General features: G+C 40.6%; 1 protein-coding gene across 1 annotated transcript in view; it reads left to right on the top strand.

Annotated features, from left to right (window-relative positions):
- The window catches only part of tubgcp6 (tubulin gamma complex component 6), a 25,400-nt gene continuing 6,439 nt past the window's right edge, over positions 1-18,961 (top strand). Inside the window, exons 1-19 of the mRNA XM_085169007.1 lie at positions 1-236; positions 713-1,518; positions 1,696-1,859; positions 2,479-2,692; positions 3,998-4,156; positions 4,489-4,610; positions 4,769-4,832; positions 4,934-5,043; positions 5,173-5,264; positions 7,286-7,425; positions 9,547-9,696; positions 11,196-11,277; positions 11,855-11,943; positions 12,100-12,215; positions 13,640-13,778; positions 13,855-13,902; positions 14,048-15,851; positions 16,277-16,438; positions 18,765-18,933. Of these exons, the coding sequence (XP_085025133.1) occupies positions 733-1,518; positions 1,696-1,859; positions 2,479-2,692; positions 3,998-4,156; positions 4,489-4,610; positions 4,769-4,832; positions 4,934-5,043; positions 5,173-5,264; positions 7,286-7,425; positions 9,547-9,696; positions 11,196-11,277; positions 11,855-11,943; positions 12,100-12,215; positions 13,640-13,778; positions 13,855-13,902; positions 14,048-15,851; positions 16,277-16,438; positions 18,765-18,933 (4,610 nt within the window). The 5' untranslated portion in view covers positions 1-236; positions 713-732. The remainder of the gene's footprint in view (positions 237-712; positions 1,519-1,695; positions 1,860-2,478; positions 2,693-3,997; positions 4,157-4,488; positions 4,611-4,768; positions 4,833-4,933; positions 5,044-5,172; positions 5,265-7,285; positions 7,426-9,546; positions 9,697-11,195; positions 11,278-11,854; positions 11,944-12,099; positions 12,216-13,639; positions 13,779-13,854; positions 13,903-14,047; positions 15,852-16,276; positions 16,439-18,764; positions 18,934-18,961) is intronic.

An 18,961-nucleotide genomic window follows, 5' to 3' on the forward strand; every position in this document is an offset into this window, starting at 1 on the left:
AAGATGAATGAGGTACCTAGCTTGCTTTTAGCTCCCAAGTGCAGCAACACTGCATATTAATTTGTAGCTGAAGTAAAAAAAAAAAAAAAAATCAAAATAAATATATAATTGGTCCGACTGTTATTGCGCTTAAACGTAGCTGGAAGGCTAATCGATGCAGAGGTACATTGGTCACAACAAACGGTAGCATGCACCGGAGGAGTCGCTGGAGGTGGATGCAAGGTCCAGATTTTCAGGTGAATTAATACATATAATACTATACCAAGAAGATAGAAAACTACAAGAAGGAAAGATAGTTTTAGCTCGGAATAGCACAGGGCTTGCTAAAGAAACAAAAACATGCCGTTTGATATCTCAAACGTTAGCTAATAAGGCTAACAGTGATGCTAGTTAGCTGACACAGTATACATATAAAAACAGCCAGAGTAAGCGCACTATGTATAGGATACATACGGACACACACACACTGTTATGTACAATGTGTGTGTGTGTGTGTGTGTATATATAAAACACACTGTTATATACAGTGTGTGTGTGTACGTATGTATACTGTGGTTTATAAAGGAAGTAGTCAACAGTAATATGTCTATCACACCAGTGTTTGTTGGATTGAGTTATTGTCTGATGTCTATGTGTTGTTAGGAAAACGTCAGTTGTAGTTACAGTTGTTCTAAAAGCAATCACCTAAAACTTGTTTGTTTTACTCATACAGGCTGAGGGAAGAGAGCTACCATGAACCCAAGCCTTAACAACTGCATGATGCCCAGCTGTACCAGCAGCAGCATCACTGAACTGCTGAGTGGCCTGTGTGACTGCAGCCTTTCTGGGGTGTCATGGAGGCGCAGAGCACTGGGAGGAGTCTCAAGAGAAAGTTTCCACAGGGCTCTTAAAAAACGCGCCTACGGTGCCCTCCTGTCTAAGCTGTTTCAAGATGGCACCAAAGGACCTGCACCAGGACTGAGTGCCACAGCTAATACATCACCGAGAAATAAAGTCTTGATGATATGTTTTGATTTACGCGTGGCTGGCTGTCGAGAGGAAGCAGAAAGGCTGGAAGAGCAGCTCGGGAGGCTGCCAGAGGGAGAATACTCTGGTTTGAAGGAAGTGGATGCAGTCCTTGACCTTCTTGTGAACCTTGCTGGGTCGGCACCTCCTCCCCCTACCTCGTTCAGCAGGGACTATATGAGAAGAGAGAGGCCCGTGCTGCGGATGCCTCAACCATGGAGCTACCAAAGTGAGGACTTGCAGAGGCTGGAGGCCCGGGCATGGGGTCTGGTGTGTGGGGAGGAATGGGGGACTTTGGAGAGTCTGTATGGAACTCAGAGGTTGATGGATGCTCCACCTGGCACAGGACTGCTAGCTTTGAGAACAAAACTAGAAGCAGAAGAAAGATTTGAAAAGGAGACCAGGCTGACGCTGTTTGGAGCACTCCAGCACACTCGCACCTCAGACATGGACATAAGACTAGATCTGCCTCCAATCCCCAGTAATATTGATGTAACAGGGTTGGCGATACGAGTAAGACACCATATTATATCCTTAAGTAATACTTAATCCTTAAGTAATAGTTTAGCTTAGGCTGTTTTATCACATGTCCACTTCAGCAGCTTAGCATATTCATATTTGCACAGTGTTTGATTTAAATAATTTATCTTTGCATTGCTTTATGCACTCTCTCTTTGTTGTTCTCTGCAGGTGCCTCCTTGTTTAGATCAGTGTGAAGATGAGGGCTTCCAGTCAGCCTCCAACCTGACCCCAGACTCTCAGTCAGAGCCTAGCCCCATTCCAGACTTTGATATCTGGGAGGCTCTACGCACATTTGAGCCTGGAAGATGCCGCTGCTGGGAGTCTGTTGGCTGGTAAGTGATGTGTCAATTTGATTATGCTGTAAGAATGCCAAACCTCTTTTCGTATTTAAAAAAAGCAGCTGTAACCCACTAACAGTTGTAAATCTAGTTCCTCACTATAATATGAGAGCAACTACCGATTCTTTTCATAGTTTTATTGCTCTGCCTTTTTTGAAATCATTGATGGGTCTATAAAATGCCAGAAAGAGCTGAAAAAATATAAATAATGATAGATTGAATCATAGAAGCTTGCTTACTTTTTTGTAAGACCGAAGATGCCAAACTAATGAAAATGTACAAAAAAAAGGGGAAAAAAGCCTCTTTGAAAAAAATAAACCAGTCTGTGTTTGGGTTGTGAGGTCTAACATAAATAAACATCTAAATGTTAAATGACAACAAAATCTGTGACATATAAATGAACAGAAATCCACTTTAGCTGGTAGATACTGAATTCAAGAGTATCCTGAATTAAACCAAAGCCTTTAGTTTAGAAAATGACATAATGACACATACACTATTAACTACAGAGTCATCAAGGCATTGGAGAGGCCCACTTGCTTAGTTTTTTTTTTGGTTTTGTATTTTTCTTCCCTCTGGAAAACTGAACTGAATGCCTCGTTTGTCTCACTAGCCCACCTGGAAAAAGGGAGTCTTTCTATCTAACAGAGGGAGGCAGGGAGGCCTTTGATCAGCTCTATCGGCTTTGGGAGGGTGAAATAAGGGTGGTGAGCATGAGCACATCGTCTCCTGTCCTCCCCTTACCCCTGGACTCCCAGAAGCAACTGGTGTCTGATCTCCTTAACGTCCTGATTGGAGTGGCTTCTACTACTTTTCCTCTCAACCAGGTGCAGTTCGTTATCTTTTATTAGTCTCTAAAATGCACTTTATTTGTTTGTTTTTTTGTTTTTGTTTTTTAGTAGTCTGTCAGGCAGAAGTGATAAAAGTAACTAAAAGCGCTGTGACATCCTACAAATAGAAAAACAGATTAAAAGGAGAAGCTGGAATGTGATATAATGGGAAATTTGTGCATATAAACAAGCTGTACTGAGTCATAAAATGTAACAGTGTAAAGTGTATGCTTAAGTCAGCTGCCTGATTAAATGATCATGAAATAAAATAAAATATTCCTAATTCTGAACACAAAAACCCAGGGGAGCTCTGCTGGTAGTTTATTGTTTCCCATTAAATTCTTATTTTTTGTCGGGAGATTAAAATTATTTTTACAACATAAAGTGCATCCTACTTATCTTGTTTACTTCTCAATTCCTTATCTTGACTCTCCGGCATATTTTTATGATTAACATCAGTGTTTCCCCTTGGCTGACTGCTGCTGGTGGGGCCCCAGGGGGTACGGGGCAGACATAGCTTTTCCCACTTCCTTCTTTGTTATAATGACAAATCTCAGTCATTCGCCCCTGTTGTTTTACGGAGATTAACATTTGCTGGGAAGCTTTTTGTGCAGTTGCAGCAATGTGGCAAGTTGTCTTCAACTCAAGTAATGCAATCTTTACTTTGCTTCACTGCCCTGCTCTGTGCTTATGGTGAGTGGTTTTACACACAGTGAAGCCAGAGCAGAGGAGAGAAACAAGGATGGCTATAAATGACGGCAGAATGCATTAGGGGCATATGGCAGTGCAAGGAAATTAAATGTATTCTAATAAAATTGGCACCCTCGCCCACTTTTGGATTTTTGAAACTATATAAAAAATATATTGTATATATGTGTATGTGTATATTGTTATCTAAGTGAGTCCTGCCTCCTTCATTGGGTTGCCTTGAGGTCAAATTTTGTTTCTATAGTTACATAGGTGTTTTCTTTACTGCAAGTGCAATCAAGGCTGTGGATCAAGGCCCCCAGATGTGTGCTGTCTTGAAGTACTGTAAATATCTCTCTATAAAAAAAATCAATGTGAAAGAAAAAAATAACAAAAATAACACACAGCAGATTATGTGATGCAGTCTAAAATAATACCAGCAGAAGCCGTGCCTTCAAAAATCACCATGGACATGACTCTCCTACAGCCTTGGCAAAATTCAATATCGAATGCACTAAAGACAGTCTTTGCTGCCGGGCTGTTTTATTGGATTTTATTAGACTGTACAGTTATTTATTGTGTCCACCATCTGTCAATATGCGTTTCCCTTCTTAGAGTGTTCAGTTTGACGTCAGGCCCGGTGTGTGTGTGTCAGGAGCCTCTCCAGAGAGCGTGTCTCGTCTCTTGGGAGAATTGGCCCAGTACGGCACCTATTATTTGAGGCTCAGCCGCTTTTCTCTGCAGAGTGCTGACAAGAAGGGCTTAGTCTTCCAGGTATGTTTGCATAAGCATCGTTAATACCACTAACGCTGCAAATTATTTCCTCTAAGTTCTCTGCTTGCATTGTACTGTTGTTACTAGTGTTGTGTTCAGAAATTGGAAATAATCTTCCTGAATGGGCACTTTGACACAGAAACACATGAGCATATTATTTGCGTACGCAGCAAAATAAATAAATACGTCTAAAAATGTTATATAATATATAAAAATAGGGAAAGGAAAAATCAAAGTGCCCTAAATGAAGCAGTCCATAGTAGGCAACAAAATCCAATACAGAAAGAAGTCCACATGCATTTTAATCTGTGAACATATATTCCATCTCTTAGGCTTTTACCGGTGGCTTGAGGAAGTATCTGCATTACTACAGGGCTTGCGTTCTTAGTACGCCACCCACTCTTAGCCTGCTGACCATTGGCTTTCTCTTCCGCAAAGTGGGTCGCCAACTCAGGTGAGGTCAAATGCTTTTTACACGCTGATTTTCTGGTGTTAACTTTGTCATTTTGAACCTCCACCTCACTTAGTTGACAGTACAGCCATATCCTTTCAAAGAGGACCTTCATGTAAAAATCAGCAAATCAAAAATGCTTTGCTTTCTTTTAATCTAAGATACCTGTCAGAACTGTGCTGTGTGGATGGGCCTTTGGGTGCAGGCCAGGCCACCTTCCCTGTGGTGAGTGCTCTTTTATCTGCAAACTGCAATATGTCTTCTATCACAGTTGTGTTTAGCCTATCAGATGAGTTGTCAGCTTAGTGCCGTGTGGCTCTCCTCAGGGTGTTAAACTGCTGTCCTACCTGTACAATGAAGCACAGAATAACTGCAGCAACGAGAACTACCCTGTTCTTCTTTCGTTGCTGAAGAGCAGCTGTGAACCTTACACACGGTCAGTTTCTATGCGCCCCATGCAGACAGGAATGAAAACAGCTAAATATACCCTATATAGCTAAATGGTTGATAAATCTGTCTAAGAGTGACACCACTATTTTGTTTTGTTTTTCTGTGCCTCACTTAGGTTTGTGTCTGACTGGGTATACAGTGGCGTGTTTCGTGATGTTTATGGAGAGTTCATGATCCAGGTCAATGAGGAATACCTTAGCTACAGAGGTGAGGAGACACAGTACTTGCACACACACATATACACACATGTCGCCGTATCAAAACCTTGGCTTCAGTCTCCAGGCTCTGAAAATGAAAAACCTGCCAGATACATAGTTGAGCAGAAAAAAATAGATTTTATTACAGCGTTTGTTGCCTAGTAGGATTTGTCCTTGTGTCTATAAAAGCTGTCATGATGTTATTGCATGATAATCAGTGGGAAACTGAATCAGATACCCCAGCTGGAAGAACCAGAGTTATCTTCACTCAGTAAGCCATACAAATAAGTAGTGGTCCTTTTATTCTTTTTAGCTGGTACAACTATTCTGGTTCTGGTTTAATTGCCATGGACACGCATGCACCTGCTGAATTTATTTTTTGCTTCCAGAAAAATTAATGACTTTATTAATGACTTGATCCCTTGAGGAGACCAGAAGAGACCAAAGAGACTTTGAGGCTAAATTAGACGCGTTTGTACTCTGCAGGATCTGAGGGACTTTGTGTCTCTCTGTATGTTGCTTTGCTCACACTGCTTTTCATTGTCATGTCTAATTTTTCATCTGTGGACATCTTATCTGTATTGTGTAATGGCTTTAATTTCATTAATATCAAAACTTGGAAAACAAAAAATGTTACAATAGCTGTTTACTATATACAAATGTTGTTGTAGCATATCTGTCATTTGATTGTTGTTGCTATTATCAGAAGATGAACAGCTATATATTATTTTTTATTGTTCACAGTCCTGGGTGTAGTCCTTAAAGGATCAGAAAAAAAAACAGTTTAAAAAAAAAAGAAAAAGGCCAGGGTTCAAATCTCACCGAATTATTTGAGAATAATTGAATATTAGTCAAGTCAAGTGGCAACCATGCCAACCATGTGCAGTGGTACAGTAAACAGTGAAACGAGACAACGTTCCTCCAAACCATGGTGCTACAGACAATCAACGCAGGACTACATAAAGTGCAATGTGCAAAAATAGCAAAAAAACATAACAAAGACAGTGCAACACCAGACAGAGCGCAACGATACAGACACAAGACAGTGAGGACGCAAAAGTGCAATAGATGTGCAAAAGAGTGAGTATTGTGCAAAAAGTAAGTTGGTGCATGAAGGTGTGCGTGAGTGTGTGTATGAGATGTGCAGATAAGTGCTTGGTAGTGACGTGTATAAAGATTTGTGTGCCAGTCCAGTCACTGAGTGATTGATTAGTCAGTTGAACACATGATTAACCACTAAATATTTTTTTTAATTGGCTGATAATTTAATTATTCAGGTAAGAAAAAAATGTTTGCTGTTTGATGGTATCAACTTTTGGATTTTGCTGCTTTTTGGTTCTCTGGTTTTTAAATTGTTAGTCAGACAGAATTGTACGTGAAAGCATCCCATTTTAGTTTATTCGTTTTTTTTCCCCCTGTTTTTATACATTTCTTTTTATTTCCATTTTGACAGTTACTCCAAATATATACTGCTACATGAATCAAGACTGTCCAAATATTGTACGTCATGCAACACCCCATTCAAGGTCAGACCACCACCTCAGCTTTGTCTGGCTAACAGGTCCATTTGCTCATCGGCTACACCTCATCAACTCCTGCAGCGAACCTCTGCACTTCGCACTCTTGCTTTTTTGGAGGACACACAAATGTCATTGTTCTCCTCGAACTCCATCGGCCAAGGAAGCAATCAGCAGCTAAGCTTTCTTGGCAAGCCGCGGGCTTTCTGTAAAGAGCTCTGGAAGCCCCGTGCATTCATGTTCTCTTATACTTTTTGCTGAGGATCACTGAACTAAGAGCTAACAATTTCCAAGAGTTAATTCAAGCAGCCAGAGTTTTGCCATGCCCCGTAAGTCATACTAATAAGGAAAAGTTTCAGCCCCAGCATGGGCTGGGTATTACTCCACCACCACTGCTTTTAAGATGTTTCAGTGCTGAGTACGATGTGCTGTTATAAGAGGCATAATGGACCAAGAAAACTACTTACTCTAAATTGTAGGACAACACGTAATAGACATCTTTGTATTCCTGCAGACAAACACTTCTGGGTCCAAGGCTACACTCTGATCTCAAAGGATGTGGAGGATTGTGTGCCAGTCTTCTTGAGACACATTGCCAATGATGTGTATGTGTGTGGAAAGACTATCAACCTCCTCAAAATCTGCTGCCCACAGGTTTGTTTTGCACATTCACAGATCCACATTTATGTAGATATACATACATATAACGTAGATAGCCTTCTTAATTTACCCAGTATAGAATTTTTGAGTCTTGTAAATACAGAAAACATGTTAAGAAATGGTTAAAAGTACCTAGCCATTTTTCCTCTGTTATTGAATTCAATTCAATTCAATTTTATTTATATAGCGCCAAATCACAACAAATGTCGCCTCAAGGCGCTTCATAGATACAGAGAAAAGCCCAACAATCATATGACCCCCTATGAGCAAGCACTTTGGCGACAGTGGGAAGGAAAAACTCCCTTTTAACAGGAAGAAACCTCCGGCAGAACCAGGCTCAGGGAGGGGCGGCCATCTGCTGCGACCGGTTGGGGTGAGAGAAGGAATTGGAATATTGCTGTTGATATCAATTGAATTGGCTGTATGTGCTTGTATATAAATGCCACAGTACAAAATCTATTCACTTGAAACTCCATACTGGCCAAAAATAGTGGAAAAAACAATCATTACTGCAACAGATGGGAACGTGGTCTCTTTGAAACTTTATTAATATGCTGTCATCAGAATTGTGATACATTTCCTGTTATTGTCAGGCAGATTTTTCATCTTCCATACTCAAGTTTGACTCTTGCTTTGGAAATAATAATATTGCTATTGCTGTCCTAGGTATCATGAAATATTACTTTTTATATCACTCAGCTGGTTGTCAAAAATATTCTCCAATGGTTTTCATTAGTTGTATGTTCACTGACAGAGTGTTCTTTGGTGGACAAACTATGCACCGTCAACATGGTTGAAGGGTGGTTGTTCTTTCTCTTCCTTACATTTATTAACCATCATAAATACACATCCTGATAAATTGAAAAAGATTAGCCTGCTAGTAAATTGGTCCGCCTCTTGTCAACCAGGAGTTGAAGCTTCAAATTCATTCACTTTAGTATCATAACAAGAGAATGTAGAAAGTTTTCACATTTGACCAAAAATAACTTAAATTGTAAGTAAATGAATCACTTATTTAGCAAACCAGGGGAAAAATCAGTAAAGTGGTGAAGTTTTCATGAAAATGTATTTTGCATAACTTCCCTGCCTGCTGATTCCCCAGCATGATGTTTTTTACAGTCTGACCTCCATGACCTAAGCTGTAGGACCTTTGTTTCTAATTGGCATTCTGTAACTTTTCCTCTCTCTGTTCTTTCCCCTGATGCTTGAGTCTTTCTAGCCTGCAGGTTAGTTATCAATACCTAGGAAGAATTTATGGATTAAAAACACAAGAGTGAAGTGATGGGCATTAATGTGCTTACTAGCTGATATGGCACATGAATCCATGTCTTTAATTAAATAAATACTTTGTTACCATTATCTTCTGAATGAAATACATAATGCAATGTACAGCCTAAAACCGATATGCAAAAGAAGCGCACAAAGGAAACCATACATATTTGAACAAAAGTACAAAAACTGGTTCATGTTAAAACATAATTACATTAAACAATCAAACACACAAAAGAGGCATGGTGTGATTTAGATAAAAAAAAACAAAAAAAAAACAACTCTCCATATTTTGTGAAGTGTCTTATGTCACAGGCAATGTAATTATTCATTTCTGAAGTCTGGGGCCAGGGGATCTTTTGATATCCATTTTAGTTTTTAGTTTTGGCAGTAATTAATACAGTTTCTGAAGGTTTGACTCTGATTTAATCCCATGCAGTTATAAGATCATAAACGGGAACAAGACCAGTTACAGTGTCTGCATTATGCTTTCTTCGTTAAACACAGTATAACAGATTTGTATGATGGAATAATGAACACTTTGATTTTTTTTTAAAAATTAAAAGCAGCACCACCATAACCAGGTCATTGCATAGCTTCTATTTCAAATTCATTCCCATACCGGTCTTCTACATCATCCTAAATTCATTGCTAGTTTGTGTTGTGCTGGTAGCTGTAAAAATGAGTTACATTTTCAGACCGCTGGTAACACATATTTTAATATGAAAGAAACTCTGGGGTTATAAAATATGTCAAAATCCACCAAATGAGTCATCCCAATTGATCCGTGAAATTTTTTTTTCCTATTTTTATGATACTAAGATTCTGTCAACTGTGTGTCCACAGCACTACATCTGCTGGTCGGAGCTGCCAGTACCCCGCATCGCTGTCACCTTCTCTCTCCAGGAGGTGGAGGAGATTGAGAGAGACTGTGCAGTGTATCGTGGACGCATGGAGAGAATTGCAAAGCACAGTGCTATCAGCAGGGAGGAACAAGTAATGACACACATGGATATTCTTGTGCATCTTAGATGTCTGTGATGTATTTTTCTTATTTTTTTCTGTCTGAGATTTTCTCATTGCTCAAAATCATCAGTTACATTTATGAGAGCTTTTGAGCTATATAGCCTAGAGTCGAGGCAATGAAAAAGGAACTTTAACAAGACAAATCATTACCATAGACTATATGTAGTCCATATTTATATGGACATAGCCACCAAGATGCCATCCATTGGTTTGTGGACTAGCATTTAAAGCATAAGTTTGGCATTTTGGCAGTTGTCACGTTAGGTTTTTGAAACGAGATACAACAACAGGGGGTTGTATCTGACTAAAAACTGAGGATACTGCACATTTACTCAATAGTTACACTGGACTACATGGGGCTTTCTATTCCCAAATGAACAGTATATGCAGGTTTAGGGTTCTTTCGCATTGATCTGTGAACCAAGTTTAGTTTTGTATTTTTGTTTCATTAATTCATTTCGGTCTTTATTTAACTTTTGTTTCAATTCAGTTTGGTTTCCATTTCTGGACAACAACAACAACAAAGAACCTTTATTTGTCACATACGCTATCATACAGAGTACAACATGTAGTGAAATGTTCCAAGCAGACAGGCTGCAGACGTGGCTGTGCCATTTCAGGGCTTGGTTTTAGCATGGGGGGACTAGCCAGGACCCTTACTGGATACCACTGCCAGGCGGGAGTTGAACTTGCGACTCTTGGTCCAAAGGTGTGCAGTCTTACACTACCAGCTGGAGTGAATTTAATAGATATTTCAATACAAACACAACACTTTGGGAAGGCAGTTGACTCAGTCTTAATACATCATCCTTAGGCAGATTACACTAATAAACTAAAAAAAATTTTTAATTTAGTTTTACTAAACTTATGGAAACTGTGATTACTGTCAAATAGCAGTTGATGGTTTCAGGATTGCAGTTTAGCAAATACAGTCCAAAGTTTTTGCTGACTGTTAGCCTGCATGCCAAGAAAGCCAGGATTGGTTAGTAGTAATCAGGGAATCAGATCTTTTTTCTGTCTATTTTTATTTTTTTAAGATTTAAATCTTAAAATAAAATGCCAAGAAAGCCAGGATTGGTTAGTACTAATCAGACTGAAAAACAGAAACCAGGACGCTTCCACTAGATCCAGAGGGTGTGTCCATCTTTTATATACAGTGTTTGATTACAGGTCTTGTCCTGTAAGTCAAAGAGAAAGGAGAACTTTTTTTTTGCTTTCTTCTTCTTCTTTTTTTTACATTACACAATCCATCAAAGTGGCACTGCTCTTCAAGTACAGAGGATTTCAGCAGCAAGTCATTAAAATGATGTGGATGAAGTCTCGAGCTTGTACTTGATTTAGTGTAACAACCTGGCTTGTATGGCGGATCTTGTGTGAGCCTCTGGCTGAGGAGGGGGAGGAGAGGTGAGAGACAGGGCAGGGACATAGATCTTTGTTAATGATGATATTTTTTTTCCGTCTATTGTTAGGCCCTGAGGGCAGAGCAGGCACGCCAGGAGCTGATCAATCAGGTCAGAGAGTCAGCAGCCAAAACCCTGGACAGCATCCGCGGTCAGTGTAACATTTATACACACACACACACACACACACACACACACATACACTGTAAGTAGAATTTTATATACTGCGTGACATACATGCATAACCCACATCCTGCTGGGTATACCTTTAACAAATGGCTCAACTCTAAGTATAAGCCTGATTCGCTTGTTGATTGCTAAATGCGAGAGCTTCCTCAGCTCCATTCCCACCCCTCGGGAGAGCAGAGGAGATGCATGGGGCAATTGCAGTGAGGACGGCTTTGAATACTTTCCAGTACCATGGGTTGTGAAATCTAATCATCCCTTGCACAGTTTAGCTCTAACTCTTCACATCATTTATTACTTCAGAGGATGTGTGGCACTGTTGGGGGGCAGTGGTGGCTGGGTGGGGGGGTGGGGGGGTGGGGAGTGTTCAGCCTGATGCTCTTTGCGTGTCTTGGCACGGGCATATTTGAGTTTGTTTATATGGGGCAGATGGTGATGTTGTCTTGTTTAAGTGTGTGCGAGAGGCAGACAAGAATGTTATGTACTTTTCTGTGTGTGTGGAGGGGTAAACAGCTCACTGTTATCTCCCCCGCCTCCTGTAGGGCGCCAGGTGTCACAACGTCTGGCTGAGGAGGCCAAGAAGAGGGAGCGTTTTGAGGAACTGAAACAGCACCTGGAGCAGGAGCAAGAGGTAGTAAGACATGAAAGAGAGAGAGAGGGTAAAAAAAAGTGTGTGAATAGGAGTGCCTAGATTAAACTGTGTATTGTCAGGTATTGCATGTGATCCTGAGATAGTAAGAAAAGACCATGTGATAAACAGTAATGATGTATGTGCGTGTGGTGCCAGTGGAGAAGTGCAGCCAAGAAGAAGCAGGAGGAGGATGACTTCAGCTTTGCCAGAGAGCTGAGGGACAGAGAAAAGAGACTTCAAGCTTTGGAGGAGCAGCTGGAGCAGAGAGCTAGGTCTGACTGCCTTTACAGCTGTTAAGATTTTATTTGAAAAAACTATATTAACCTACTCCATGCAAACATGATGGGACATCAGTTCTGTGTCCCGTGTTTTAATGTGCCAAATTTCCATAACTGATTCAGCACCATGAGCAAATAATGTGAACACTAAGCTTTTATTTACTACAATGACATGGCCGAGATCAGAGGGTACCAAAGCTTAAAAAACCCCGCCTGTCATCTAAAGCTTTTCCTCCAAACAGTTCACATCCTTACTTCTCCTCCCTTGGTGCAACCTTTGCATTATTCAAAAATATAAATACCTTCTATCTGTCTATAGATAGATAGATAAATGGATACTTTCTTGATCCCACAAGGGAAATTATTGTGTTTCAGCTGCAGGATAAAGAATAAAAAAGTAGTGCAGTCTACAATAAATAAACAACACAGTTAAAGGTGCCACAGGTGCATAGTGATAGGTTTATATTGTATGATTTAATAACTGTTAAATATACAACAGTGATTAGAAAACAAATAAAATAAAATTAGTTTATGTTAAAGAAGAATAAAAACAAAGATACAAGACAGTCGAGCAAATTGTAGTAATAAATAATATGTACACTGTAAATCTGAGAAACAGCTGCAGTTCTTGCTGTGCTAGGCAAAAAACTAAATTCTTTTCATATGTGGATAAATAAGGCTTTTGTCAAGGAAAGCACAGGTTTCATGTTTTTGCAGGTCTTACTGATTAATTGCCTGTAGTTTGTTGAGGAAATTAGTTCTAATTAAAGCCAACAAGTATTATAAGCACACAGGTTACCAGTACTCTGAGTCCCTCTAAACCAGCGGTCTCCAACCTCTCCAACCGGTTTATGCCCAACAATATTTTCATGGACCGGCCTTTAAGATAAATACAACAAAATAAAACTAGTACCGGTACCAAAAAAAAAGATTTATTCATAACACACGTGAAAAGAATCAGGAAAACCGAGTTAACGATAAAAACGATAACAAAATAACGCTGAAAACCGATAAAACCCCTGAAAACCATACATTTCACACCTGAGCCTCAACTTTCGTGGCCCGGTACCAAACGACTCACGGACCGGTACCGGTCTGAGGCCCGGGGGTTGGGGACCGCTGCTCTAAACCACAAGCTCAGGTGGGGGGAACATTTTGGATATTTCTGGATAATTTTCTTTCAAATTTCAGTACAAATTATTTGCCAGTCAAATAAGACACACTACTTTAATATGACATTAATACATCACAGTCATGCACAAATATGAATAAAAACTTAAGCACAAATATTTTAAAAAATCACTTAATGGTCAGTTTGGGAATGGCAGGGCCATTTATACAAGCATTTACTGCAGACTTCAGTAAGCGACTGAGGATAAGACCTTCAGCTACTTTTTTTTCCATTTATTTAATTCTAGGAAGGAGCTGATCGCTCAGTACAGCCGTCTATCGGAGGAAGCAGCTCGCAGAGAGAGACGAGCCATGTGGAGAGTGCAACGAATGAGACTCGATGAAGCTCGTGCTCACTTTTTCAGGGATCACAGGCAAAAAACTCAGGTTTGTTACAAATGAATAGAAAACAAAGACATATAACCAAAACTTTGTAACCGAACCTTTTGTGATTTGTTTCCAGGCCATACTGGAAAAATATCCCCTGGGTCAGGAGAGACCTCATTTGGAAGTAATGTCACCTGTTCACTCAGCACAACAGATTCCTCCACAACAAACAACAAGCTAGTTTTTGAACATCCAGTCTTTTTTCACTTCATGGTCACTTGATGTGTGTTCCAGAAACATAATATTGAATTGTTAACATATCTTGACAGGAATTTCCCACCCAGGAGCTGTCAGAGCAGCAGACAACAAAGGCTCAAGAATCTGAAGCTGTATCACCACCACACGATCTGCCTTCGCCAAAGATTGCACAGGTTACAGCGGACCCTGCCCTCATCTCTGAGGAAATTGACATCGGTGAATTTCTTCCCAAGTCTGAGAGTCAGCAGGTAGATATGGCTCTACAGGAGATTGGCTCTGACCTACCCAAAGCCTGTCCTACAGCTCCACTAGTAGACTATGACTTCAGTGCCCCCTTTAGTCCACTTGAGGTTATCACTGGCCAAGCGTCAGTTCAGCCCAGGCCCCGCTGGGGACCTGTAGTCCTGCCTGACATGATCCAAAACCACCTCTTTCACATCTCCTCTGAAGAGAAAATTCCTCAAGTCCAGGAAACTGTAACCAAAGCTAGCCCACTAGCCGGAGCCTCTCAGTCCAGCTCTCTAGGCCTGCACACCCCAGAGGAGTCTGAAAAGAGCAGTGTGTGCGCGCAACCTTCACAAGCCTCAGCACAGCAGGTGGATGAGAGTGGCTCAAATACAGGCAACGAACACAAGGAATCTACACCTATACTCCAACAGGATGCAGAAACAGGGATTCTCAAAAGTAAACCAGAAGACAGACAATCCAAAGATGACGTGGTTAACAAGGCTCTTTCCACTACAACAGTGCGAGGTGACCAAGGTGATCACAAAGTCCTGACAAGTCTTTCTGATGATGGTGGGGTGGAGCCACAGGGGACAGGCACTAAAGAGCAAAGCTCAGACACACACAATAAAGATGGAAAAAATATTCATTTGCCAGACTTTCACAGGCCTCTCTCCAGTCCTCATTCAGATGTCAGTCAAACTTCACCCACCATCCATGAACATTCCTCTGATGCTCACATAAAGATTGGACAGTATGTATCAGAGGTAACTGCTGCACTTCCCTCGCAGAACATCCACGGCCATGCATCAGATTCACACATCAGAATTGGAGGTCATGTTTCAGAAGTCGATGCTCCTATACCTTCTCCTAACATCCATGGTCATGCTTCCAATGCTCACGTCAAAATTGGGGAAAACGTTTCAGAGTTTGTCGCTCCTCTTCCTACTCCAAATGTCCACGGCCACGTCTCAGATGCCCACATAAAAGTTGGGGAACTCATTCCAGATGTAGTTGCCCCTCTACTTTTGCCCAGTGTTCACGGGCACAGTTCAGATGCTCATATTAAAGTTGGAGAAAATGTATCAGAGATTGTTGTACCACTCCCTGCTCCCAGCATCCACGGTCATTCCTCTGACGCAAATATAAAGGTTGGTGAGTTTGTGTCCAACATTCCCGAAGCAAAACCTCGTTGGAGTAAGCATGGGCACGCTTCAGACAGCACCCTTCAGCCAGGTTGTCTGGTATCTGGAGCAGAACCATCCTTGTCGCCTTTGCCTGGAAGCTCTTACGGACACTCATCAGACTCAGCGTTAGGTGTTGGGTGTGTAGTTTCAGGAGATGAGCCCAAGCGGTCTCCTCTGCCCGGCAGTGCCCACGGCCATTCTTCAGACTCAAATTTAGGTGTTGGATGTGTTGTCTCTCAAAGTGAACTGCTTCCATCACCGCTGCCAGGCAGCAGCTATGGACACTCGTCTGATTCGACACTGGGGATAGGCTGTGTGGTGTTGGGGACTGAGCCACAACCTGCCCCATTGCCAGGCAGTACTTATGGACACTCATCAGATTCTTCACTTGGTGTTGGATGTGTGGTGAAGGACAAAGAAACTGGAAATCAGCAGAAAGTAAAGGGCAATGAATACAACAAAGGTAGGAAACAAAGCCTGTGTTATACACATACACATTCTGTTGTGACATTCACGTAATTAACCACATGTTACACTCAGTAATTTTTAAGATGTTACGAACTCTGAAGATATAAAATTGAACCCAAGCTCTTTAGTGTTCATTTGCAAAATTATTATTCCTTGTATCCACATTGTTGTCTCGGGGCTTGTAGTGGGGTATTAAGTAGTATATCTGAAGTGTATTACCCCTGTTAACCCTGTTTTCACATTAGCATTTTCATGTGAAGCTGTTTTATTGTAACAGCAAAATTTGTGTCACCTGACTCTTTGCATAAAGGTGTGAAAAGCTGGAAGTGTAAAGTGTTTTTTCATGTAGTGTAAATTGAGATGTCACTGCAAATTATGTTCTTTCTTTGTAAAAAGTAATTAGTCTACACTTCTCCTTAGGTTTTGTGTCAGAATGCCCCAGTGAGCAGCTGGCTGAGGGCATGGGGTCCTGGACAACCTGCTTAGGGTTGTCCCCTGGAGAAAAGTCCGAGCAGGAATACCTCTTGGCTTTGGCTGCCCAATACCAGGTGGAACAGTATGAGGACTGCTACAACCTAATGGGTTAGTTGAAAATATCAAGGCCTCGTAATGAACGGCTCCTTCGGGACTTGTTTTTGAGGGCAAAGTGAAGTGCGACTTGTATAGGGGTGGGGTGGAACAGTATTTCTGGCCACATCTCGTGGCATCTCCTTTGTGTGTTGTGGATAAGAGGTAACATAATGTAGGTGCATATGGTGTAATTGATCAGTTTGTACTTGGCATTCAAAATCCAGCACAGCAGCAAAATGGAAACAGTTTGTTCCTATTTAAATGGCTCATTGATGTTTTTGTGCCCAAAAGAATATTTTCAATTTATGGCTTGTAGGATTTTGTTCTATAAAACCCTTTCAGTTTAAATGCAATTTCAGTGCATTCAAATAATAAGCTTATCTGTCTGTGTATCTAATCTGTCTGCCTATCTGTCTATACTTAGCAAGTAGCTGAAAAGTTTAATTCCAATATTTTACATGAACGGCACTCACAGAAGTGCTGTAAATATCAACAATTTATAATAATGAATGTACTCTTGTCTTTTCATTATATAAGAGGGCTTTTTTTACTCTCCATTTTCAATACTATTTATATTAATTTGTGCCATTAATGAACCACAAATAATTCCTTTAAAACTGCTATGTTTTTCTTTTTGCTGAAAATGAGATGAAACTCAGCACATGGAGCACTTTAAGGCTAATCTGTTCTTGTAGAAATTAAAATAGCTGCAGCCTACGCCAAGTAGGCCTTGGGCACATCTTTTTAAAACATCATTTCAAATTGCAAAGAAGTGAAAATGTGTAACAGCTTAGGCTTGTGGTACATACTTGATGTAAATTAAAACAATTATTTTTACATGTTCAGGACTGTTGCAAATCCAGAGGCTGTTGAATATTTGCTCCATCAGCAAGCAAAGGTTTGCATAAAAAGCAGTAATATTTCATAAAGGTCTGCTTTATGCTCGGGTGGGATGCCTCGTGGCTCGGTGGAGTAATATCCTGTCTTGTTCACTCTGTGTTCAACATTCAGTCATGCTGCCATTATTCATCCCTGTTTCTAGAGTTACTGTGAAATCAGTCATGGAAATCTACTCAGACAAATACGTGTTCCACACCACTGAGCAAAGTCAGGAGCAATCATTTAGGAAGTTTTATGAAAAATATGAGGCTACGTAAAAAAACCCCAAAATGACAGGATCAACTTACAGTAAATGCTATAGCTATTCAAGAAAATCAAAGTGATGATAATTGTATGTATTCTGAATAATTTTTAATTAGACCCAATTTATTTTTCCTTCATTTTAATCCTATATGTACAAATAAATGGTTACTCCCAAAAGTTTCAAATAATAAGGTCAGCATATGTGCAAATAATCCCAGTAAGCCTAAAAGCTAAACTTCAGACAACTTTTAACACTCAGTTACTGACACATTTTTCTACTCCTGGACCTTTGTGATGTCACAGAGGGATGGAGCTGGTGGTTGTGACCGTGGAAGCCCCACCCACCTGCTTTTCCAACTTTGTAATGGCCAAACGGGCAGAAGAAAATAGGCTCTTTGAAAGAGCAGTCTTAAGGTTTCTCCCAGAAGATGACAGAGGCACAGTATAAGATACCAACTCCAATATTATTAATATGGAGCTGGAAATGAACATTACAGAGCACCTTGAACTCTTTACCCCTATAAAGAAGATTTGATGTCCTCCCCAGGATCCTTAATGATGGGTTTTGACACCTCGGTATATATCAATAAAAATGTGGTGGACTAGAATGGTTTCCGGATTTTTCCGAGGGTAGCTGCAAAGACTTCTTCCCTAACTTCTGACACAAACCCACTCATTTTGGTCCATAAGCAGGCCTGAAATATGAGAGAAACGGCTCAGTTCAGAAAACAGATTTAAAGGTTACTGCTAGGAGGCTTTCAATAGGTAAAGTGTTAAGGTAGTAGCTCAGTGGCTGTAACAAACAAGTATAAGCAATATTCATTTATAGGCTTTGGTTCTCAATAAGTTGATTAATCATTTGGTTCATATCAGCTTAACCCTCTCAGGCTCAAATTAAACGTTTTGTTGCTAATGCACAACCAAGTCCTGCAGTGGTACTTCTGAGTAAAAAAACTCATAAAATATGTATGTGGGGTAATCAGGTTGTTAGTTTTTAACTGTTGCAAATCGGCAACGCCTGCCTCGAGAGAGTTAAATGTTTGAAAAATACATTTTGCTTGAGTCCATTTTCACCTACTTAAATGACTTGGTTTTTTTTTTTTTTTTTTTTTTACACTTTGAGGCACGGCACTGTTGTTTGCAGTCGTCAGAGTGATATTTCCTCAGCGGCATGCCTGTCATCTCTCTCTCACAGCTTCTTCCCCTACGTGTCAGCTGCTGAAGCAGGTAACTCGGGGCCCCTGGGGCCTTCCTGTGGACCCCACACTCCACAGAGCCACAGACACCACAGCTGTCCAACTCAGCGAGATGGTTTCCCTGCCAGTCCTTATAAAACACTCTGTGACTGCACCGCTCATCACACAGTGAGTGTCTGAAAAAAAGAGTTTGTGT

The sequence above is a fragment of the Neolamprologus multifasciatus genome, chromosome 7 (genome assembly GCF_963576455.1).
Source record: "Neolamprologus multifasciatus chromosome 7, fNeoMul1.2, whole genome shotgun sequence".
NCBI classification, from domain to species: Eukaryota; Metazoa; Chordata; class Actinopteri; order Cichliformes; family Cichlidae; genus Neolamprologus; species Neolamprologus multifasciatus.